We start from the raw sequence: 27,150 nt of genomic DNA on the forward strand, positions 1-27,150 counted from the left end.
GTGAGCTAAAGGGGACTGGTAAACTTTCTTTTTCACTTCACACTTTCACAAGATTTTAATCATTTTCAAACTTGTAATCTTAAGCCCCACCTGACGCTCAAATGAAATTACTTGAGGCATTTTCTAAATAAGAATTTACAGAGCTTCCTCTGGAGCTACACAAAGCTAACTTTGTTCTTATAACGCACTGTATAAGCTCACCTGAACAAGTGCATAATATTTATACTGCTGTAGTTGGACTTAACTCTGCTAAATGTATCATATCTGATCTAAAGATCAGGAACACATTAGTAAATTGTGACTATTGTTTAAACTTCTGTTTTATATAAGAATGTACCTGGCAGAGACTGACAGGAAACATGACAGAGATAACAGGCAACAAAGGCCCTCAGCTGTATTTAATACCCTTATGTCGTAAACACACTTTAAAAGCTGATTGAATAACCTTAGTTGATGTGATGGGCCTAAACACCGAATATATGAATAATCATATGAATGACTGTGTGTGTGAGAGCTTCTCCACCAATGAATTAAATCTGAGCAGACAGCAAAGCATAAAGCTGAAGTTCCCAATTCCACAAAGAGTCCATTCGCCCACTCTTTACGCCAGCTGGTCGAATCCTCCCACGCTTGCAAGTTCTTCTTTATCTGATTTGTGTTGTTTTTGATTTTTCTAAAATATCATTCATCCCTATATGTTCTACCCATACACGTCATCCCAGCCATTGCTCAAAAAGCTCCCTTGGCTAACATCAAGTGCGTCAAGAAAAGTAGGCTGACCTATCCTTCTTTAAAGTGGCACGAAGAAATGATGAAATAACTACAACAGTTACGGTTGCAACATCTCAAACTGTTGGTTCCTTCACAGCTGCTCCTTCTGAAGGAGCAACCACTCTAGGGTGATTGCTTTCACACCCCACTCAACATGTTTTAAGAATATATCTAAGAACTCAAAGTACCAACATTAATGCTACTACCAGTTTGTCTGTGTTTCTGGCATTGGTAAACTCCTAGCCTAATAACAAGGAACGCTTAATACTGGGTCAGTGTATTTTTCATATATTCCCGACACAGCACCACTGGGTTTGACTAAAGCTTGTTTAACTTCCATCTTCAAATTCTTGACCATTCTGATTTCTGGAAATTCTTTGCAATTTTCTTGAAAGGTCTGTCTGACTTAATTATGCAACCCCCAACATTTGAATTACCTTTCAAAAGTGCTAGCTACAAATTAAAATACTACAAGCCTCATACATTTCATTCACCTTCTGGATGACTTCCTCACAGTCAGCCACCATCATCTGCCTCATGCAGTGTCACTACCCTTATATCTGCCTTGCTCCAACTTTGCTTTACCCTTTCCCTACAACAGCAGATCATATCACATAGACTCAATCCCCCTATCAAACTGCAAAATGGAAAATTCCACCACATCTTTCTGTACTACAAGGAATCTTTCCTTGAGCTTCAGAAGAAAACTGTGATTATGGTAAGCACTTTATACACAGCAGGATGCTTTTTGTGTACTACACGTTAGCATTTAACCCCATTAACCCAAACAAGCTGATCAATACTCTGCAGACAGGTCTATAAACCCTTCTCTGCCTGTTGATCAAGGACTCTAGGACTCAAGGATTCTATCTTACAGACCCCAGCATGTCACACTGGGCCATCGCACCTCATCCACTATCATACTCAACACTGGCATTCCCCAGGGATGCGTCCTCAGCCCACTTCTTTACTCTCTCTTCACCTATTAATGCACTCCCACAGCTCTTACACCTCAATTAAATGTTCAGAGAACACGGCCATAGTCAGTCTGATGTCCTATAAAAAGACTGCATTGTGCAGACGAAGACTAAATTGTGCAGACGAAAAGTAAAAAACGCTCATGTGTCATCTGCATTGTTGCCACAGTTACCTTGAAAAAGTAATCTGATTACAGATTACTCCTTTAAAAAGTAACCCCCCCTCCTCCCTCCACTGTTGTTTACTTTGTGTCACTGCGTGGTATTACACGTGAGTTGTCCTCGTGCTGAAAACGTGACTTAATTGTCGCATAGACGTCACTCCCAGAGACGCAAGCAGAAAGCAAAAATATCTTTTTACTAAGGAAAATGACAAAAATAGTAACGCACTGTGACTTGGATAAGTAACTTTAATCTGATTACTTTTAGAAATAGTAACGCGTTAGATTACTCGTTACTGAAAAAAGTGGTCAGATTAGAGTGTGTTACTAAGTAACGTAACCGACATCACTGGTCATCTGCTCCCAACTTCCAAATCCCAGAGTCATCCACTCATGCAGTCTCTACAAACATCATGACAGACTCCAGAACACTAGAGGCACGCTCAAAACTAGGGATGTTTTTCTTCAATCACTTTTTATGCCATGCATGTAAAGTATGTGACTTTAAATATGTATTGATGTTGATTAATGGAGTGGATTGCTGCCAGACCAATTTGTATTGTGTAATAACAATACTGAATATTATCTTATATAACGCTTTTTGCAAATGATTTTACCTACAGATGTCTTTCTAAACACACAATGTGTTGTCCTACAGCAAAGCAAGCATTTAAATTGACATTGAGGTTGATTCAACCTTAACCGCTGTGTTTCATAATGTTTGTACAGTTTTAGCCCTGGCATATGTGCTGTATGTAAATCCCCTCCTAAGTATTAAACATGTTCCACTTTACACTTACCATCAAACCATAATTCCAGAGCTGAGCTTCCAGTCTGAACACATATCATAATTACATTTAATCACATCCCATATCATACATGCATGAAAGAGAAGAAGACACTTAAGAAAAGGAACAATTAGGAGATCCAGGAGAAATCTTGGAGGGAGTTTACCCTCCTTTTCCTTTGTTATTGTTTCTATTTTAATTGTGTTTCCTAAGATCAGAGCTTTGTGTGGTACCAGCCTCAGAGTTCAGTAAATGTGCTGACTTGCATATGAGCAAGCAGGCAGGAAGGGGGTGTGATATGCAACGGTTTGAAGTGGTAACTGGGCCCTCTGCGTCCCGCTGGCTCCCACTGCTACTATAATTGGTCCGCGGAGAAGTCCACTGGGAGGAGCAGGAGGGAGTTTATTGGAGCACAACTCACCCCAGGGCTTCTTCATGAAAACAAAGCTCTCCATGATACTTTCGCCAACAGGCTCCGGACATTTTGTGGCGATAATCGCAGACAGCAGTGTGACTGCATGTGGGCCACAATCACGCACACACGCACGCACACGCACACACACACACGCACGCACGCACACACGCACGCACGGACGCACGCACGCACGCACGCACGCACACACACACACACACACACACACACACACACACACCCTGATATTCAGAAGCAGACAGACACATTGAGTTCATCATCATGCAGACATTGAGAGATAAATGCTTGTTTGTATCTTATCTGTGCATTCTTCAGCTAATGGATATATTTTTAGATTTCATGCATGCCGATGTTCAAACAACTGCACGCACATACTCATCAACATAAACATTTTTAAACATTAAACAGAAAAAACGTAAACATTGACTTTGATTAAATGTACCATGTTCATATAAATGTATTGGGTTAGATGAAAGCAATAATATTAAGCTAAACCTAATATTTTTATTTAAACTTAATATTACAGCAATAATAGATAGATAGAAAATACTTCTATCTATTTATTATTGCTTTCAACTAACCTAATACAGTGTAGATACACATCTACAGAAGACCCATTTAGATCAACTGCTAATAACACACACACATAAACACGCTTTAAAACTGACACACAGAGAAGCGATTGTAACCCAGACCTTCGCACGCACACACACATTTCCCTGTTCTATTTTTGCTGTCCAACAAATGTGTTCAGCCAGCAGGACATCACAGTCCCTACAGTTGATCAGTGTCCAAGGAAGGATAAATAAATGAAAGAGGAAACAATTGGAAGCTCAGGCTTTCATCCTCAGCCTCTTGGTAATTCCATCCCAGTCAGCAGTGCCAGTATAACTCTGTGCTGCTGCGGTCCGTAAGCTGATATCCCCTCTGGATCTTACCCATTGTCCTGTGTATCCTTTTTGTGTTATTATTAGTGTAACCTACGCCATACTGTTGGATTGTGTGTGTGTGCACGCATGTCTGCATGTGTGAAGTGCTTATCCGTTCCATATGGTTGAAAGTAAATGTATGGTGTGGGTGGGTTTAAATGTCCTTGTGGTGGAAAAGTGTTTCGCTATTAAATATTTACTGTAGGTGAAATGTCCTCCAATCACATGAACATGGGGTTTGATATCCTGAAGTGTGAATTTGTCTCCTGCTTTGATGATCTTAAAAATGACACCTGATCATTTCATTTAAAGATGTTTAGTAATCTGATTACCCTTTTCAATTTCAATCCAGGGCATTCATTTGTTATTCTCTTGATATATACAGATGAATTGCATGGAAATCTTGGAAAATATGTGTACTGGTAAATACAATTATTGTGGACATTGGTCATCTTTGTCAGCTACAATATTTTATATCATATTTTGTAATGTCATGTTTTTGGTATACAAGTCTGCAAAGACACATTTTGTCCTTTGTCAAGAGTTTGTCTCATTTTAAACTGTAGCATCTGCAGGATAGTTCTATACCCAATACGTTATGATCCAGTTAGAAATGATAATAACTTGCTGTGTTTGTTATCCTCGCTGCCCTGACTGTACAGGACACTAAAGAGACCATTAAGTTGGATTCAATTCTTCTTAATGTTATCTATATGTATATAAAGCCGCAGAAAAAATTCAGAGACCACTTCAGCATTATCAGTTTCTCTTGTTTTATTATTTATAGGTTTGTCTTTGAGTTACATGATTATTTTAAATGTTATTGTATTCTCTAAACTACTGACAATTTGTCTCTGTGTTGGACTCAACCAGACACTGGAATGGCTGCCATACATGTAGAGATAAAGATTTAAGAAAAAATTGGAGTGGTCTCTTAAATATCTCCGGAGCTGTATATATCTGCAGTATCAATAGCACAGTTAAAACTAAATGTTCTTAAACAATAATAAAATATCTCTTCCTTTTAAAACACAGAACTGTTCTGTGCTGTTTGTTGTCTGATTCATACTTGGAGCTACACTTTTATTGACGTTTTATATCTGATGCAGTGAGCATTAATCTTGTGTTGGTGTGTCTCTGCAGTTCTGCTGGGTGTGCTGGTGACATGTGCCCAGACGGAGATGAAGAGGGTTGTTGGAGACAATGCCACGCTGCCCTGCCACCATCAGTTCTGGGTGGGTGACGACCCCACGCTTGACATTGAGTGGCTGATGCTCAAGCCAACCAACAGACAGAGAGTGGTAGGTGTCTCTCCAAAATTCAAAGATTGGAATCTGTAATTTGGAAATCCATATAAAAAATAGTTGTGCCATTGACTTATGTTTTTTATTTTATTTGATCAAAGTCATTCGTTATTATTATTATTATATACAGTCATTGTACAATAAAAGAAAGTTAGAGCCTCAAATCTACCAAACCTCTTAAAAGAAATATCAAAACATGAGAAAAAAACAAGAACATATTTCTTATTAAGTCTCAAGGGGAAAATACATGTGTGTATTCTGTTGGTGTTGTATTCGGAAACATTTATTTTACTTTTTGATGAGAAACAGTACTTCCTTGTCATCAGCATTTCAAGTGAAAGTTAGCTGCTAAGATAGCAACAGCTAGCTTTATAAGAATATAAATCTAGCAGCACCTTATGATTATTTCCTAGCTGTATTTAAAGAAATAAAGGAACCAAAAAATATATTTTTTCAATTTTCAATTCTAAATTAGAGATTTAAAAAAAAATGTTTTAGTTTAAACGCCACCTTTTTCTTTTTTCATCACCATGAGATCGGTCTGAAAAAATTCTGTAATTGTTTTTTGTTTTTAATTAGTTTCCAATAAGAAATATACACTTTTGCATGAAGCAAGCATATTTGTCCCATCTATTGCGTCTCCTCCCACCAGGTGATCACCTTCTTCGCTGGACGGGTGTTTGACCCCAATGAAGTGGAGCGCAGCCGGGTAGCCTTCGCCGGAGAGTATTTAAAGGGTGACGCGTCCCTGCTGATCAGTGACTTGTCCCTCACAGACTCAGGAGAGTACAGCTGCAAAGTGAAGACCGGAGCTCAGTACCACTGGACCACCATCAGTCTCATAGTGCTGGGTAAGTGTCAGACAGAGCCTCCATTAAATAAGAAAAAAGGGTGTGAGAACATAGAACAACACTACACGACTGGAAAAAGCTCTTAGAATTACAGCATTAAATGTAGTGCAGAACATGTACATGTAGTACATGAAGTATTCCGATAGACCAAAGTATGTGATTTGGAGTAGCGACCAATAGTTTGACCTGGGACACTCTTCTATCTGTGAAATAAGTAAAGATGGAAGAAGTGCTCAGACTTTTTACTTAAGTGAAAGTTATGACACTCAATTGCATTCAAAATCTTACTTAAAGGTCACGTATTAAACTGTATTTCCACTATATTAAAGGTCTCAGATATATACAAAAACATGTCTAGTTTTTTGCTCAAAATTCCAAACAGATCATGAATTATAGTGATACATAAACCCCTCTGTTTCATCCCTGTTCCTAAAGTGCTGATTCTACGACGGAGTATTAGGGCCACATATGAAGAAAAAAAATATTTTTGCCGTGACGAGATTAAAGTCGACACGGCGACTTTAAAGTCGACATGTTGACTTTAAAGTCGACATGGCGACTTTAAAGTCAACATGTCGACTTTAAACTCGAAATGTCGAGAATAAAGTTGAAATGTCATGTCGAGATTAAAGTTGAAATATTATGTCGACTTTAACCTCGACGTGTCGAGATAAAACTCGAAATGTCGAGAATATAGTTGAAATTAGTTGGGAGACATAGCAACCGCTCCCACAGGTCCTGCACTGAATCCGAAATGGCTTGTGTAGATCATTTGGTCAAATTATACTTCCGAATTGGATTTAACAATAAAGAGATCCTCGCTGTTTTAGCGAACCTCGACACGTCGAGATTAAAGTCGACATGACATTTCAACTTTATTCTCGACATTTCGAGTTTAATGTCGACATGTTGACTTTAAAGTCGCCGTGTCGACTTTAATCTCGACACGGCAAAAATATTTTTTTTCTTCATATGTGGCCCTAATACTCCGTCGTATGATTCTGTACGTATTAGGGCCACATATGAAGAAAAATTTTTTTTTTGCCGTGACGAGATTAAAGTCGACACGGCGACTTTAAAGTCGACATGTTGACTTTAAAGTCGACACGGCGACTTTAAAGTCGACATGTTGACTTTAAAGTCGACACGGCGACTTTAAACTCGACACGTCGAGATTAAACTCGACATGTCGAGAATAAAGTTGAAATTAGTTGGGAGACATAGCAACCGCTCCCACAGGTCCTGCACTGAATCCGAAATGGCTTGTGTAGATCATTTGGTCAAATTATACTTCCGAATTGGATTTAACAATAAAGAGATCCTCGCTGTTTTAGCGCAGAACCACAGTGTGGTGATTAGTGTAAGAACCATGCGTGACTCAAACTGCACCTGTGGAGCGGTTGCTTTCTCTCTGAATAGTTTTCAGTGTCAATTGACATAAAGTCGAGATTATTCTCGACATGTCGAGATTAAAGTCGACATAATATTTCAACTTTATTCTCGACATTTCGAGTTTAATGTCGACATGTTGACTTTAAAGTCGCCGTGTCGACTTTAATCTCGTCACGGCAAAAATATTTTTTTTCTTCATATGTGGCCCTAATACTCCGTCGTAGATTCTGTGTCTGTAGCTTAAGTGGTAATTAACTGCTGCTGGCCACGCCCCTTTGTGGAAGTGTTTTACTCTTGGCCCACCAACGGAGCAGCTCCATGGCTACAGCAAACACTGCATAAGAGAAGCGTTTCACAATGTCCACCGGCAGAAATTTAGAGGCTTACCGTGGTTGGTTTGTTGCTAATGCTGTACAACCCATTCTTTGAGCAGCTTTCACATACTAGGATCAAGAGTGAAAGAGAGACAACCTTTCTGAAACGTTCTGAGTTTATTAACACACGGGTTAAAGATATTAAAACGTTCATTTTGCATAATAGGGGACCTTTAAGTCAAAGTATTGGCATCAAGATATATACTTATGTACTCATACAGAGCATTTTAGAATCACATATATCCAATCACCGGCACGTGAATATTGATGCATTAGTGTGTTAATCACAGTTGGTGAAGATGGAGCAAATTGTATTTTTAGTTTATTTATATTTTGTATGAGTTTATAATCTGAACCTGGAAATTCATGAGGCTTTCAAAATGAAGTGGAGTAGAAGAATGAAGTAGAAATACATCAAAATGGTCAACTAATTAAATGTACCTTTTTACATTTGACTTTCACCTATGTGTAATTAATATTTTTTGTATGTGGCTATGGCTCAGGGGGTTGATCACTGATCTACCTATCAATCAGAGGGTCGGTGGCTTATTCCCACACACTGCGTTAAACATGTCAGAGTACTATTGGACATGCAAACTGACCCCAAATTGCTTCCCGTAGGCATGTCTACGGTATTAAAGTGTATGTGATGCAAATGTACGGTAATGTCCTGGATCATAGCTTGTTGATCTGTTCACATCTGATGTGCTTACGTTTCTTTGGGTGCAGCATCAGGTTTTAAATTCAGTTGGAAGAACCCTTCCTCAATCAGAAGCCTCTCATTGATTGCACAAACTGTTGGTATTAAATCTGTAAAAGAACGCAGCACATCTATAATGCATACAGTTCCATAAGAAGAGAAAACATCTTTACTATCCAATACATCACTGGAATAAACAAACCCCAGCAGATTGTGCTGCTATCCCTTTTTAAATTATTTATTGCATCCCCTTCCAGTCTGGTGAGGACACTGCGTTTCCCAGTGGCAGCTTAACCTTCACACATTAAGCATCAACTTGGTTAAGTTCAGCAGTGTCTGCAGTACATTACATAAAATCTGCTTCCTATATATTAAACGTGATTCAGACATTTACAGCTGCAGTAAATGCTAGCAGTCAGATTAACATCAGAGCAGTGACGCAGGTGACAGCCAATGAAATCGCTATGCTGATTGAATATTGGAATTGTCAGAGTGGGTTTTCATGTGTGTGAGCAAATGACGTGTGGTGCATTGAAGGCACAGAAAGCGACATTTGCTAACAACACTGTTCTGAGAGGCTGTCACAGGTCTCCCTCTCATCCTGAATATGTCACAACAGCTCAAGATTCAAATGGTTGACTGCAGATCACACAAGGTCAGAAAGTTCCACAATAGAGATGCTCTCCCTGAAGGGAAAGCTCCCCTTTATCTTCTCTTTTCATCCACAGACAGTATTTGCTTGTTGATGCTAACACCTTCTTTTTTCCCTGCTGGCTAGTTATGATTTGATGTTAAAGTGACTTCATGAAAATCTTGAAAATCATAATTTTTAAGAACTACATGAAATGTGCTGCTTGGTGCATCATGAGTTTGTATTAACTGTCTGTCTGAAAAATACTTTCTAGAAACAAACAGACTTGGTTAAGACCTGGTAATATGAAATCATAAATCACATTGTCAAACCATGTAAAAAACCCATCATCAATAATACTGTATATTTTTCATTATCTTTTCTATCACTAGGCTAGGGATATATTTATTAAGTGTTTGTCTATGAAGTCAGAGGTGGATTATTTTATATACACTATTTAATTAATGATTTACCAGAAAAAATCTATACTGTGGTATTGTTAATTACTTATATCGTAAAAGAAGATTTTAGTCATATGGCCCAGCCAAAGATGTAGTTCTTGTTAAGAGAAATTGGACAAAGTTCAAATAGAGAAGACTTTACTGGATTTACAAGGAATAATCACATTATCCCCAGGGGCAACACAAAATCAACTATCCTTTACAAGGAATTCAATCTTAGTTCTTCACTGGTTCATATACAGTCTGTTTGTACTGAAGGTCCTTTAAACTACCTTTAGACCCCCACCATCAGAAACATGGTAAAAACTAACCAATTCTACTGCTGTAAATGGACTTGTGAATCACCCTTTAATTGTTGTCCTTGTCACAAGCAAAGCCCCTCTGGTGCTAATCCTCTCCACTGCAACATTGCTCAGATGTATTCACTTAACTCAACACTGACAATAAAACGCTACAAAGAAGGATCATCGTAAGACCTGCAATGCTGCCCTGTTTCCATGACACGTTGGAGACTACTACCTTAAGCTCCACTTTGAACCAACATGATAAGTAACAATCTCTTGATGGCAACACTGAAGATCACATTTGGGACTAATCAGCTGAGGGAATCCCTGTATGGCAAAGTCAGCAAACAGGGCAGATTAGTTATGTATTTCCCACTATGAGCAGATAAAGTGTTTAACATAATATATACAAGCATGCATGCATGCAACAAAAATGTAATTAACACAAATCCAAATGAAGATATAGTCTAATTATGCTTCATCGTGTGGAAAGCACCAATCTTGTTTGGAAAAACAAGCTGAGGAACATTCTGTAAGAATGTCTGTGCTTGTATCTGATTGTCTATCCGCAGTAAAGCCGTCCAAGCCGCGATGCTGGATGGAGGGGAAACTGTTGGAGGGGGGTGATGTCAAGATGAGCTGCAAGTCTGCGGATGGCTCTGATCCACTTCACTACAAATGGGAGAGGGTTATGGACAAGGGCAAATATGGTGGGAAGCTGCCTCCACAGGCCCTAGTAGGTAAGTCTGCTCACACACGTCTGTCGGTTCTATCTGAAAGTATTTCATTTGAAAAAGTTTATAACTAAACACCAAACACATCAATGTAGTTCACATACCATAAACAACTAACCACACAAAAAAGAAAAATAAACATACATATATGCCAAAAAAGTTCGGAAAATATATGGAAATTGGTAGAGCCCTGGTTTGCTATGAGCCAGCACTTGAACTTAACAGGCATATTATTTCTGGGATGTGTTTTTTGTACCAAGAATGCTCAAAGTTCAATACAAATAAATGCTTTAGCAAAATAGAAAGGAAAGAGAGAACAGTATGCAATGTGACAGATTTGTGGTAGTGAAAGGGTTGTGATTTATCAGCTGAGTGTGGAGTGTCTCTCTTTATCAGCTTTGTAGGCAAAAACACTGCTGGATAGGGATTCAGTTTGAGATAGCTGGACTGTGTGGACATATTTCAGCTCTTTGACTTTATTGCTTTTTCTGCTGACTCGGGCAGTCCACTGTTATAGGTTAAATAGAGGTTCTGTCCTCTCATTTCTTTCTTTTTTGAATTGATGGTTCATTCTGACTCGTCATTAACATATAGTATATCAAAAGGGGCCAAAATCAGACAGACAATGTCAGACAGCTCTGTTAACTCAATAAGCATTATATTCAATAGGAAATGAATACACACCATGAATGCATTCTTTTATTTTTTTGTACAATCAGATTTGAAAAACCCAGAGATTGTGACCTTGAGGAACTTGACCAAGGAAAGCACCGGGGTCTACAAATGCACAGCCAGCAACGATGTGGGAGAAGACAGCTGCATGGTGGAGGTCAAGATGCACTGTGAGTGGAAACCCCTTAATGAACACTGAATTGACATTAGATCCACAAATGTGCATTCAGAAAAGGATGCAGCTTTCACACTCATTTTTCAAGCATCTTACGAAAACCTACAAATTATTTTGATACAAACTGCCTCTATTACTACTTTGAATTATCATTACCTGCGATTTTAACAAATCAATGTAGGGCTGACTAAAAGTACGGTTTTAGGGGCACTTTTAACTTTACATCGGTGTCCAAAGTCCTAAGTATTAACCCATGTAGGCCTAAAACGCCTGGAAAAAATGCCTGGAAAACCTATGGGCAATTTTAGAAGAACCCCCTAAAACCTGAAGTGTTTCTGGAAATTCAGCAATTGTGTCAACGCCTACTAAATAATTGATTTCTCTGCCTCTGTAGCAGATAGAAACAAAATTCAAAAAGTATTTGAGAGTTTACAGCTGTGGCTTTCATGAGTGGCCTCTGCAGGTAAATCGACTTTCACCCCTGGGGTGCGGTTGAAAAAACTCTGTGGATTAGAGTAGTAATTCTCCGTCCTCCACTCGGTTTCAAAACCTTCAAACTCATGGTCATCATCGTCGCCGTCTTCAAACACATGTCTTAACCATAAATCCCGGTCGATTGGTTCGACGGGTTCAAAGTCGTCAGCGATAATGTCATCAGCGCTGTGCAGATCGTCAATATCACTACCTTCACTAACCTCAGAATTCCCTCCGCGGTATTCAGTCTACCATGATTACTCGAAAAAAATCCAAACAATGCAAAGTGTATATTCTGATGCATTTCATTGGTTAAGAGGCCGATAATTAATGCAAAAAATATACCACCGAGCTCTTGTACCAGAAAACGACGTATCCGCTTTCCCAGCTTCAATGGTAGAATGAAGCAACAGCGCCCCGGGTTTTAATGGTAGACAAATAAGGGTGAGGACATTGTTTTTCTTATTTTCAAAAAAGACCAAGAAAATACATAAATAAACAATTTAAAATATACCTCATTTATATTAAGTTTAATTCTGAAAATAGTTATTTGTGGGGGTCTATTTTCTGTGGTGGAATAATACAGGTTTAGTGATGTAGACAGGCAGCAGGATGCTGTTAGGTAAAATAATCCACAGTGGTGTGTTTTTGTGGTAATGAATGAACATGCTGCTCTATTATATGTTTTTTAAAATAATTTCTCGGCCATGTAGCTACACTATGATTTGATGATTTGATTTGTTTTCATTGAACTTCAGGAGATTATCTTCTAGGTTGATCTCAACACATTTCAAAGATATGGACCTGTAATGAAATTATTCTAAAACACAGTAGACAATAATAGCTTCAACATGGTAAACTGATCACAGCTACTGAAATAATCAATGGAATGTAAAATCCAAGATTGTTTTGGATGGATCAGAAAACCTTACTAATAGATGCGTTATTAGGTTTGTTTTGAGCACACTCTTATGTAATAATATCTTACTAAAAGACTTGTTGATTCAGCCAATTTTATAATTTGAGGACCCTCAAGGGTAGTCTTGTAAATATAGTACTGTATACGACTGGCGACCACTCACCATAAACAACAGCTATATTGCAAACTGCTGCTGTCACCTGCATGACTTACTGCCTCACTATTGATTAGATCCATCAATCACCAACTCAATCACCAGTTTACCCCAAGTGGTACGACACTAAGCCCAAAGACCTCTAAAGGCGGGATGTCAGGAAGTAAAGAACCAACAAATAAAAGTTAATTTATTGTGACATGAGGTCCAACCTGTTTCTGCTTTTCACAATTCTGAGAAAAAGGGAGTCTTTATAAATATCTCTTATATTTAATTAATTAATTGAACTGTTATTAAAAACAGAATTGAGATGGAATTTCTCTTACAATAGCGATCTGACGAAGAAGACAGCAAAGTCAAACATTTCACATGCATAGATAATGCATTAGGAAGGGAACAAGAACACTCTGTGACCAAATACCTCTACCAACCTTCACTTAAAGCTGGCCAGAGAGATGAGGGTTTCTAGTATGAGTATATCCTGCATGTCATTCCGAGACAAAGGGCTAAAATAAGAAAGACCCCTTTTCCATTGTCAGTCCACACGTAGAACTTTCAAGCCCAGCCATTTATTGGATTAAGGTCATAGGTATTTTGTTCAAAAATATAATTTTATAATTTTTAATAACAGGCCCAGAAAGGCCTGCACTTCGAAATGATACCAGTGTTGCATTGTGCGTGTGGTCCATCCGACCAGTGTTGATAAAAACTGACAAATGCTGTAGATAAATTTGACATATATCACAAAGCTGAAAGATAAAGAGGGTCAAGTAAAGCCAAAGTAGTGTGACAAGCAATTATTTTGTGTAGTCTGATTACAGGTCTATTCCTGTCTTAACTAGACCTTTACGCAGGGAGGCCGAGCAATATATCTTTCAACTGTAAAAGAAGATCAATGGTTTTAGTTGTTCCAATGTGATGCTTGCATTTAGGGTGGTAATAGAGAGGGAATATTCCAGTATTCCTAAGTTAAAAATAGAAATAAACATAGCCTTAATTTAGTTGCATTAAAAGTAGTTCCAATTCATTGAGAGCATGCTGCAATGACTTGAAGTCACACTGCAAATTGGCAGCGGCAGTATCAAAAGAAGGAGAAGAGGATTACGGCACCGTATCATCAGCATACATATGCTACATTGAGTGTTTTATCTAGATAAAAATATTTATGAATTATGGAAGAGCTAGATGCCCCAAGATAGATCCTCGGGGAACACCCTTCTGTAGCACAAGAGGATCAGAAACCAAATCGGTCAAATTTCATGTTATCAGTTAAATAACCCTGAAAACAACTAGCCACTTTACAAGTTAGTTAACATGGGCTCATTAAGTGTATCAAATGCCTTGGTTAGGTCTGTAAATAAAGCAACACAGAACGATTGCAGCCATTATTAATATAAGGCAATAGGATATATGAATATGAATTTCACTTCTAAGCCTAATGTTTGTATACTCTAATCTAACTTTGTGTGTGTGTGTGTGTGTGTGTGTGTGTGTGTGTGTGTGTGTGTGTGTGTGTGTGTGTGTGTGTGTGTGTGTGTGTGTGTGTGTGTGTGTGTGTGTGTTTTGTGTGATTGTATGTGTGTAGATGTAAGGGGAATGGGTGTGGTAGCCGGGGCCGTGGTTGGCTCGTCTTTTGGGGTCCTCCTTATCATCCTCATCATCTGGTTGGTGTTCCGCAAAAAGGAGATGAAGAAATATGAAGAAGAAGAGACCCCCAATGAAATCAGGTATACTCTTTTAGCACTGTCATCAAAGTACTTTTGAAGTAGTGACTCCGAATCTCCATTGCAAGAATGCTCCAAAAGTGGGCAACCAGCACTTCATGGAGCTGATTCCCTAAATGACTGCGTGAAATGATAGCACGATTTGTTACGACTTCATTTCTTTTCAATTAATGATTCCTTTGTCTGCACACACAACTTCAACAATCACTCTAAGCAATTTGCAAGTGTCCGGATGAATAATGCAGGCTGCTCTGGATTTCTCCTTTTCAATAATGTAGCTGGCCAAAAGAGGGTTTGAAAGCAAACAAACTTCTTCTTGTTGTCTTCATCTGAGTATTAAATACATATCTTGAGATGTTGAATGTGTTTACTGGAAATCATGCAACCATGTGTTCATTTCAGGGAGGATGCAGAGGCTCCCAAAGCCAAACTGGTGAAGCCCAACTCCCTCTCTTCATCCCGCTCTGGCAGCTCTCGCTCAGGGACCTCCTCCACTCAGTCCATGGTGCACCACATGGGGCTCCGGGGCCAACGAGCCTGTGTTCCTGCTGTGGCGGCGCTAAAAGAAAACTGCCATGCCTCAAACTTCTCGCATTCTCCACCTGGCTACACTCAGTCCGTTCACAAGACTCCCGAACCCCGTTCAACACCAACCTCCATTTCTACCTCCAACAGCAAGCCCAGCCCTCCCCCTAAACTGAGTCCTGCGAACCTGAGCCGCATGGGGGCCACTCCTGTCATGATCCCTGCCCAAACCAAGGCCTTCCAGACTGTGTAGAAGATGTAACACAGAAGAAAAGAACATGGCAGCCTCAGGACACGACCACTAGCTGAACCCAAGAGTTAGACTCTAATAAAGACCCAGTTAAAGTATCTAAAATAATTCTCACCGTTTGCTATCTGGTCAGATACTTTCAGCAATTTAACTCTTGAAGACTCTCTGCTTTACATAATGACATAGGAACAAGTGGGAACTGGGATGAAGGTATTGTTTTATGGACTGTGGTTTTAAAAGACAAGCAGGTATTGAAACTGAAGCAGCAGTTGGTATCTTATTGAATTAGAGGATTGCACGAACTACGAACCAATGGGATGAGGTAATGGAAGAAGGTGAAGTCAAAACCATGAGCCGGAGTGACATTTGATGAAATTATTAGACTACATTCTTTCAACTACACACTGATACACATGAAGAGGTTAGTTCCAATGGGAATAGAAAAAAGGAACAACCGTGAAGAATTCTTACATACAATACACCACTTTACACCTGTTGCAAATGACTGAACTGATGAAAGTAGTTTAACCTTGTGACAGTATATAAACCGGATGAATGGCTCTGATTGTATAAACAGACTTTGTGTGGACACTTCATATATCCACCCATACATGTGACACATATTGTAATAAGGACATAAATGATTCCCTCCTTCATTGCTTCCTCTGAAGAATCATGTACTTGTGCACATTTCCCAGTTTCAGTGTAGTTTGAGTGTAGATTCATACGGGACACTATCCATACTCCCCATGTCGGAGAGAATTCAGAGAGGTGGGTACATTCTTTGGGGGAATTAAATGTTCAGGATCATGGAGCACTTATATTTTTGAAGATTGTTACAGGGTTAGGTAAAGGCATGATTGCAAAAGTGCCACATTGTGATGGTTTACATTTCATTTGCTAATTTTTTGTGTGAAGTATACCTTGTTTTTTAGTCCACGAGTAGAACAACTGTATGAATGTGATGCTAAATGAGATGTGTTATATACAGTGTTTTTTCTCAGCATTAAGTTAGTCCAATGTTTGTTTTAAATTCAGTTGAGTATTATATGACTCATTGAATCATTTATATTAAGAGTAAATAACTTGTGCACTCTTAATACATACACTAAAATAATGATTTCTAAAGAGTGCCTTTGGTCATGTCCATGCTTGTTGTAATGATCAAACAGTTCTTTTGACAGTACATTGCAAATCCTTCACAGGGAGGATGACACTAATCAGTTAATGAACGTTTGCTGGGAGAGCTCCATTTATATCTGACCTACTGCATACCAGCCATAGCCCTGCAGACAGACAGTCGCACAGGATGGATACATCCCGCCCTTGTGCCTCATCTTCCATTCAGCAGAGGACAAAACTGATCCTTCTCCATTCCTCATTCTTCAATCACATTCCTTCCCTTCAATACGTAATCTGCCTTTGATCCCTTTCCCCCTTTCAACTAGTCTTGCGAGTCTCACCACCTTCTTGCTTTTCTCCCATGACACTGTTCTTGATTATTTGCATGGTGGGGGAAGTTATAGATAACCTTCATCCAACGACAGAGCTTTGTAACTGTAGAGTTCAAAGCCAAAGTTAGTGTCTAATGATTTAGATACGTATAATTCCATTGCATCTATCATAATATCAGTTAATGCGGGGCGTTGGTTAAAACACCAGTGTGCACACCTCTGGGTGATCGGCTAAACGTAGCCCAGCTGAAGACCGATGAACAGAGGAATACTATTAATTGCTTTTCATAGCGTCTACTGCTTTTTCAAACTTAAGTGCATGTGATCAAGTATTTTTAACATTCCACTGCATTCAGTAAATTTTAAAATATACATTTGCCTATTTTGTGAGAAAGCAATCCAATCAATATTTAGGAACAAAAAAGGCTTTTTCCATAGCCAAAGGAGTGATTGCATTCACTGGAGAAAAAGCAGAAAAATACCATTGGATGATACGGATGTAATTCTATTTCACAGAATATTTTGTAATTGTTTTTAACATATTCACCCACTGAAACGGTACATCAAAAACTGGAAGTCTGAACTGGAGGCTGTGTTAGCCTCGTCAGATATACGCAAAGTTATAATACGTTGCTTTACTTTTCAAGAGGTATTATTTCCGTCTTTCCCAATCACCCACTTAGTGAAGATGAACTGGGAGAACCACATTTGGATGAAACCAACCAAGGATTAGATGTGCCATCCTAACTGGATAAAATCCAACTCATCACTTCCTAATCGGCCATTACAAAGCCAGCTAAATACAGATGCTAATGTATGTCTTTGGATATTTTCCTGCTTGCTTTCTTGCGTCTACAATTATACTAGTTAAGGGGCCAGTATACTCCATCAGAACGGCTTGTCAGAGGGTTGAACGGCTCCAGAACCCCCCTCCCCCACAACTTTTTGATGTTATATTAGGGCTGTGTGTATGACCATTTCTGTAATTTTACAAATGGACAATCCTACATTCAACTGTGCAGGGGTGAGAAAGATTACACTTTTTCTCTTTTCGTCTTTCAGGTTAGGCATTAGGTCACATTTTCAGTGATAGTCTTTTATTCTGTTGGAATCCCACAGGCTCATATCTCTATTCATTTCCATTTTAACTGGAAAGAAGCAGCATTATCAATGCTGTGGGGCATCTGGGGGCCCCTACGATACATACAGTGTAAAGTTAATAGAAATCTATGGGATAAAATCCGCCAATAAAAGTTGAGGAATGATGGTTATATGCATGTTACAGATACTAAAATATAGGAAGAATTATATAATTTGTTTGCCTCAATGCTTATATAGAATAGAAATGATACTCCTTTAGATATAAACTATAATGGTCATAGAAATTCATCTGTAAATTCATAAATCTATATTTTTTGGTTTCCATTTCTGGATTTCTTTATTGTATGCATTCACTACAAAGTTCTATGTACCCTCTTGAAACCTATTGATGTAAATATGAAAGTCCTCATTGTAGTGTACACAGCGCCAGAGAGGGACTATTGGCCTGTCTCTTGTGATATTAATATCAGGCTTTTATTTTGATGTGGGCTTGACCAAAAAAGCCATTTATATAGTCCTCTGCTTGGAGGAAAGAGTCATATTTGTACAGAAACTCAGTGCTGTTTTTTTTTCTTTCGTTCTTTTATAAAAATAAAACTTTGAATGGAGATACACAGCGAGTTACTGTCCTTATTCCTGGCACAAACTTCTGTTTGCCTAGTTTGTGTTTTTAAGCGGTTACTTTTAAAAAGGGAATTTGCTCTGCATATCTGACAATAACTGGGCCAAAACAAATGGTTGAATGGTGAATAAAATACATTTTGACTGCTCTTCAGCAGTCTGGAAATGATTCATGTGGGCTACTTTGATGTAGCAGCATCTTTAACAGGAATGGTCTTCTCTGGATGGCAGAATACTCTGACAATAAGCAATTCCCCAATGATTTGTTTTTTTAATGAGCATTTCTACTGGACTGGAAGCAACGATCCTGTGCAGCAAGAGAATCTGTCATGGTTTTATCAAAGAGCAGCCATGCAGCTCTGTGCTGTATTAATGGACGCCTATATAAAAGAGTGCATATTACTGCAAGATAAAATACGACAGGATATTGCCCAGTTGAACTCAGATAACCACATGTAAATCTTGAATATTAAAGTTAGCCATAATTACTCAATCATATGAGAATGACATTCAATGTTGACTTGGGATGAGCAGTTTTACCATCACACCAAACTGCAGTTCTACTGAGTCTCATGCAGAGCTTTCGACTGCATCTTACAGATTATTAAACATGGACCTAGATGTAAGGTTTCTTGGTCAAACAATTTAATTGGCTTGTTTTGAACTCAACCCAGCCATATAAAGCACACTGCTCCACTGAGACACATATTTAATAAGTACTGATTCCCAGAAGAAGCTGTAAAAGAGGCTCTATCATTCCTGTTGGGGTTCATCTTTTCTGTAGTGTGTAACATACTGTAGGTTGTTGTGCATGTAAATGGTCTGCAAGAGCTAAAATCCCAATGTTTGAGAAAAATATGAGAAAAATAATGATCCTTTTGAACATTAAGGCATGGAAACATGTCACAGTAGAGACACTAAATACAAACTGAAAATATGTCTCTTTAACAATAACTTTCCTGTTTGGTGACAAGAACAAACACTATATTTAAATAAAAGAAATGGATAGAAAGTGGATTTTTTCAGTCATTTACGTACCTACAAAAGGTAATACTTCGAGCCAGGATAGGTATCAAAAGTGACAAAGTGGACTAAGGGAAGCAGTCAGGGGGATGGGTGGGTCTAAATACACAGGACTTTAACCAATGAGAGCCTGTTTGAACAGGAAGGCAATTTTCTAACATTATGCCCTAAAAACGTTTTGCAATTGTTAAAGGAATGCAATGCCTACAGACTGATATTGTCAAATGTGGTATACCTCTCTCTCTCTCTCTCTCTCTCTCTCTCTCTCTCTCTATATATATATATATATATATATATAATATATCGATGTCACTTAATTTAATTCTGAAAAAAAAAACTGAAGCATCGACAGACCTGTTTAAATCTTTCACATACTGTATGACATTCACTGTAAATCACTGCAGATGAAAAATGATTAGAAATGAAACCATTAACATGACATAAAGCAACAGCAGGACCATATATATTGAACTGTGAGGTTTAAGGTCAAAGGTGGCCATTATTCATGGGCTGCATGTGTATCCAAGGTAATGTTGACAGGTTGATTGTTGACCTAACATTGATTAGTGTTAAAGGGGCGGGACCTTCAGTGCGTAATGCAGGAGGCAACAGGGAAACTATTTGCAAAGTTTATTTAAACACCATCCAACTTGTAGATATTTATTTCAGCCATCTGGTCGACCAATGTTTGTTAAATGAAGTTACGGAGTGCAAGTTTTAAGATCCATTGTGAAGCCTATGTTGGTCTCTAGTGGTGAAGGGCTGCTATTGCATCATGCAATGGAAAAGGAAAATTGTGTCTTCAAATTAGAAAGCAGAACCTCAAGATTAAAGTTATAAACAGATCAAACCTGATGACAAGTGGAATACTGTCAATCATTAAAATATCAACAGATAAAGCCATAGCTGGAAAGATAGAAGGTGCACTGAGTCTGAAATGTTGACTTTAATTAAGTGTAGTATGTCAACAAATCTCACATAACTGTATTAGGTTAGTTAAAAGCAATTCTTTTAAGTTGATCCTACTATTTTTTTGTTTAAACGTAATATTATTGCTTTCAACTAATCTAATACAGTGATGTGAAATCTGTTGACATAATGCATTTAATTAAGGCAACGTTTCAGTTTTTTCGGTTAGACAAGTTCAATTTAAAAATGGGTTTGCAATGTCAAAATATGTTTATAGTATATGAAAACAGTAAAGTCTTTTCTAAAGAACAACGCAGGTTATATCAAGGGTTACTTTTTTTTTACATTTATGAATATGGCTGTATAAATGTTCATTATTATATGGCAGTCTAGGTGCTGAGGATGCAAATGAGAGTCACCTTTGACATTTAGCGATATGGCAGCATGGAGGGCAGCTATGTTCATCTGCTGGGTCAAACACCAACCTCTTAAAAACATTAATTTAATATTTTCTAAGAGGTTGAATTTTGTTGTTCCGCCATTTGCTTCTCATTCAGCCAGTAGAATGAGCCACTTCAATGCAGCAGGACATGAATCACCACCTGAGGACAGACCCTTACCTCAGTGCAGAGCTGCGTGGCTGTTTGCAGTTTGATAAAGAAGGAACATTTGTGAGTTATTTAATCATTGGGTGTGCGACTATCTTCTCTCACACCTGTGCTTTCATCCTGGTCAGCCGCTCTCACCGGTGTGTGCTCCTCCTCTGCAGCGTAATAAAACCATGACTGATTCTTTCACTGAGCAGGATTATGAGTTCCGGTTCAGCAGAAATGCTCATTAAAATAAAGGAACAACTGGGGAACTGCCTATTGCCACAATACAGTTATTAAGACAATTATTGAATGTGGAGCACTTAAAAGTTAATAAGTGCACATACAAAATCTAAAAATCCCACTATAAAATAGACACACATACCTGCATTGTTTCAGAATCAGAATATTTTATTCATCCCTGGAGCATTTGGGTTTTTTGAAAGTCCCAGAATAAAATAAAAATAAGGATAAAACTGTATTTAAACATAGGTAAAGTAAGAAAATGTAATAACAAGTTTGAATAAAATAAATCCAAGACATTTATAAAAACATGAGACGTTAAAGTATAATGTCCAATAAAAGATCAAATAAAATAAAACAGAATTAAAATAATTGTATAAATGTAGGAATTAATAGAACCCCAAAAATATAGATTTAAATATATTTTTACATTTACAAACTAAAGATTAATTAAGGATTATCCTATCTTATTTTGCCCAATAATGTCTGAATGTCCCCAGAATTTCACAGTCGCCGTGTACAAGGGAGAAACCTCCTGCTAACATGAACATCATTGTCACAAAGACACAGTATTTCAGTAACTTCTGCTTGCACTTCAAGGCTTTGGACCAATAAACTCCTCTCTCTCTGTCAGTTTGCTGCCTCAAGGCTCTAGGCTCAGGCTGTAAAATGTCATGCAGGTTGGAATTTTGTGAGATATTTACAGTAAACTCTGAGGTAGGGTATTTTATCGATATTTCACATGGAGTAAACCCAGCCGGTACAGATATAATTGTCTTTGTCACTACATTAAAGCAATCTTAATATCAAGCTTTTTACTTGTAGCATGTTAGATGTTTTGTGAACCATCTAACATGAGACTTCTCACTCGGCAGAGAAGTCTCTTCTGCCAAGAAACACAAACCATGAAACATGAGTTAAAATAAAGCTAGCGGTTTTACATAATTGGGTTAGCATAAAAGTTGGCACCTCCCTCCTGGCTGGCCTACCTGCAAGCGCCATCCGACCTCTACAGCTAATTCAGAATGCTGCAGCCCGACTGGTTTTCAACCTCCCCAAGAGCTCCCACACTACAACTCTCCTCCACTCCCTTCCCTGGCTGCCAGCAGCTGCCAGAATCTGCTTCAAGACACTAGTGCTGGCCTACTACGCTGTGAGGGGATCAGCCCCTTCCTACATCCAACCCTTTAAACCATAGAATCCATCACTTACATTTCACTCGGCGTCGAGGGGAACCCAGGTAACCCTCGAAAACACACCTGTTTGCTATCCTGGTTCCTAAATGGTGGAATGAGCGGCCCATTGACATCAGGACTCCAGAAACTCTGCATATCTACCGTCGCAAACTGAAAATGCACCTGTTTCGAGTGTATCTTGGCAATTTAATTCTTGCAACAAGAAAAAGTATTTCACAGAGCTGGATTAGGCCTTTCAACAAATGTACTAACACTTACAATGGTATGACTTGCTTGAAGTGAATAAATCTGCACTTTCCTTGTTGTTCTGAGTTTGATTCTTCAAGATTCAAGATTCAACATTCCTTTAATTGTCACTATATGAGTACAGCGAAAGTTTATGCATTCCTGATGGTGCAAAACAATACAACACAACATTGCCATACAAATACAAAACATCAATACAGTCAAGGCAGTAAAAAGTGCAATAAAAAGTGCAAAGTCTATAAATAAGTTATTGCACATGAGGCTTCTGCACATGTATTTATAATTACAAAACTAAAAATAAATATGTATTCTCAAAAAAAACATTATGAGGTAAAATATAATGTGCAGTCAGATGTATACATATACTAAGTAGGGCATAAGTTCATTTCCATTGTATTAGTGCTGTGATTGTCGGGGTAGACTGGGGTAAAAACTGTTCTTGAATCTATTTGTTTGTGATTTGATGGACCTGAACCATCTTCCAGAGGGCAGCAGTTCGAACAGCTGGTGTCCAGGGTGGGAAGGGTCTTTTTGTATGTTGGCTGCTCTGCTGAGGCAGCGGGCAGTGTAAAGTTCCTGTAGGGAGGGTACTGGTTTTTGCCATTATTTTAAGTCACTTTGGGTAAAAGCGTCAGCCAAATGAAATGTAATGTGTAATGTTTGACAGTGTTCCATGTTAGAAATGAGCAACTTTCATCATTAATGTATAATTACTCTATCATAATACGAAGTATACTAGTTTCAACATATTGTGTGACGACTTTCAAAGAGTAATACACAGGACTATTTAACCCTCAACCCTGCAGTCACCTGAAGGTGCCGCTGGGTCAATGGCAATCGACAGCACAAGGTTTATTTATGGTACAAAACAGGAAAAGGTCTCAGGCAAAACATCATCCAGCAGAGTTTATTAGAACTGTTGGTCTGCATTGACTTCTATTGTGCTGACTGTGTAAGGATTTGTGGGATCTTTTTTGAAAAACTGAACTATGAAGAGCTGCGTTTTACAGATCTGGAATAAGTAGTCAGTAATGATTCAGCCAAAGTGTGTGAAGGACATCAATCAGGTGGAACATGGAACTGAGTGCTGTAGCGTGTATCCTTGAACAGATATAATTACTGAGGTCAATGAGATCATGTGACCGGTAGTTTTTCTCAGTAAATGGTTAATGGACTGCATTTATATATCACGTTTCCAGTCTTGTGACCACTTAAATGCTTTTACATATACAAGCAAACACTCACACACAGAGCCTGCCATAAAGTGCCACCTCAGGGAGACTCACATTCACACACAGTTGGCCATGCCATTAGTGTGTGAATGTAGAGCCATCTGCAATTTGTGGTTACATATCTTAAGTATCTAAAACAAGTAGATGTAACTACAACAATACAAATCAGAACAAGAAATCTGAGGCAGGTACCAGACCCCTGGAGGAAACTTTGAAACACTTCATTAAGTTCTAAACCTCTGTGTTATGATTTAATGAAATCCAGTGTGAATCCCAGGCATTGATTCTATCTTTTCAAATATATTTTTTTCTGTTTTATGCTTTTATTTGGTCTAAAGTTAGGGTAAATGAAATATGAATCCAACCAAACACTTTAAAAGGGGAAGTTAGTGAGTCCAGTGTTTCTTTGAGACTTTAATCTCGTGCTACTGAGCTGTGCCAAGTGTGCAGTAGTCGTTCAAGCTTGTGCATTTATTCATGGGATGGCTGCCCTCAAGGTCTCCTCTGGTGGAAATGAAGGTAGCTTAATGATTTATGTTTATGCAAATGTGTTTACTGCTGCTGTTGTGTGCCTCCTGAAGTGTGTTTTGTGTGTCCACAAGGTGTGTGTGTGTGTGTGTGTGTGTGTGTGTGTGTGTGTGTGTGTGTGTGTGTGTGTGTGTGTGTGTGTGTGTGCTACAGCCCTATTTGTTGGCTTGAATATGCATGTGTGTGCGAAGAAGCGTCCAAGAACGGATGATTATTTATTTGATATTTAGAATGTACCTTGTGATTACTTTCTTTTCTTTTCAACCCACATATTTTACTGTATTCCGACATTCGTTCACCTTCTGTCATGACATAAAAAATACTTCCATAATTTGAATCAGTGAATCGTGGTAAGCATTGCTAAGAAAATAATAGTTCAAATCCGGCAATGCACTGCAATGTGCAATACACTATTAAGTTTTTCTTTACAATTTGCAATATGTTTTTTTCTTCGCTTTTTGACAAAGATATGTACATTTGTAACTTTTTGTAATCTGATTGCCTCTTTTTAAAAATATTTTACGTGCACTGCTCCTTTGCTGTAACAATAAAAGTGTCCCCGCTGTGGGGCCAACCAAGGATCTCTGATTTTCTGATTCTGAAAGGATTCTTCTTCACATGGACTATTACACATAAAACATGCATTCACACACACACACACACACACACACACACACACACACACACACACACACACACACACACACACACACACACACACACACACACACACACACACACACACACACACACACACACACACACACACACATACACACACACACACATACAGGAGATATCAGAGAGTTCCTGCATGGTGTCCCTGCCCTTTGACAGATTTCCTGGCGATAAGTTCATCCTCAGTTAGCCACAGTTGATGCAATGCATTGTGGGTCTTTTAGTTGTTCTGAGAACCAGGGGTGGTAAGGACAACACAGCGAGGCAGCACTTTGTGTCACTTTTTACTCCATCTAAAATGGGCCTTAAGACACTGATTTCATTTCATTCATGGCATTAAGGGAGTGGGGTGAGATGTGCATATAGTTACTAATGTTGTACTCTATGCAAGGAAGAATGAGATGGAAGTGAAATGACAACAAGTGCACAGTTTCCTAGTTTTAGAGGGTGGGTCAATTTACCCACTGACTCATATTACCCAACTCTCCCCTACAGTGATCTTCCAAGATTCATGCTGTCTTTGACCAAAACTTGGTCAATCTCTTGACACACACACACACACACACACACACACACACACACACACACACACACACACACACACACACACACACATACACACGCGCGCACGCACACACGCACACACACACACACACACACACACACACACACACACACACACACACACACACACACACACACACACTACACTTCAGGTTGAGAGCACATGATTAATGATGTACCCACTGACAGCATGCAGTGCCTCCCTGTGGGCTCCTAGATGACGCCACAGCAGTGTACCTGCAAGTGTGCAGAATGTGAGCAGGTGCGTATTGGAATAAAATGGACGGCCTCGAAAAAGTGGGTCACTTGAAAAGACAAAAGGAGGGGGGGTTGAGGTGTTGGTATGGTTGGAGTAAAGGGAAAGGAGGGAGGTGCAATGGAAAGCAAATTAAAGTGTGTGAGGAAACCAGAGATTCCACTTAAAGAAGCAGAAGAAGAGGAGTTGTGTCTGTCCTCTGCTGGCCCTTCTCTCTCCATCCGGTGGGCGTTAGGAAAGTGAAACTGTGATTAATTAATGGGTCACGATGGTGCAGAGCGGTGTAGGGGTCAAGCAGGGCTGTCACCCGCGGGTGTCTTCTCTGCGGAGGAGGCTGGCCTTCCACAGGGTCAAGTGAGTTCACTCTAACACTGCCTGTGTTTGTATGTAATGCCTGAGCTTGCACTGTTTGTATTGTTTTAATTGGTTTTATGTCTTGTATATATTTATATTACATTGTTGAGGAACCTGTGACCCTACTGTTTCATTCATTACCCGACTACACTGTGGTTGTGTATATGATATAATATGATATGACCTTAACAACTTTGAAACTTTTTAATCTATGTCCTGTACATTTGATTTCTCTTGTGCATTCAAGATAATAACAGCACAATGGTGTGCTGTTATTGATTGCTGCAGTTGATTGTTGATTTTGTTGGTACAGTATCCTTTGCAATATCTGTGCAGTTCATCATGTCAGGGTTGAAGTCTTTAGTTTCGCCAGTTACTAAATGATATTGTGATTTTTACCTGGAACAATTCTGCAGGTAAGGTCTGACAGAATGAGGATTGTTTCTGTCAGCTTTGTTCTCTTTGCATACAG

General features: G+C 38.8%; 1 protein-coding gene across 1 annotated transcript in view; it reads left to right on the forward strand.

The window, feature by feature from the left end:
• LOC134871701 (CXADR-like membrane protein) overlaps positions 1–18,795 on the forward strand; it is a 65,308-nt gene extending 46,513 nt beyond the window's left edge. Inside the window, exons 2-7 of the mRNA XM_063894522.1 lie at positions 5,203–5,360; positions 6,016–6,214; positions 10,629–10,796; positions 11,510–11,632; positions 14,770–14,911; positions 15,311–18,795. Of these exons, the coding sequence (XP_063750592.1) occupies positions 5,203–5,360; positions 6,016–6,214; positions 10,629–10,796; positions 11,510–11,632; positions 14,770–14,911; positions 15,311–15,686 (1,166 nt within the window). The 3' untranslated portion in view covers positions 15,687–18,795. The remainder of the gene's footprint in view (positions 1–5,202; positions 5,361–6,015; positions 6,215–10,628; positions 10,797–11,509; positions 11,633–14,769; positions 14,912–15,310) is intronic.
• The last annotated feature ends 8,355 nt before the right edge of the window (positions 18,796–27,150 follow it).

Source organism: Eleginops maclovinus, chromosome 11 (genome assembly GCF_036324505.1).
Source record: "Eleginops maclovinus isolate JMC-PN-2008 ecotype Puerto Natales chromosome 11, JC_Emac_rtc_rv5, whole genome shotgun sequence".
Taxonomy (NCBI): domain Eukaryota; kingdom Metazoa; phylum Chordata; class Actinopteri; order Perciformes; family Eleginopidae; genus Eleginops; species Eleginops maclovinus.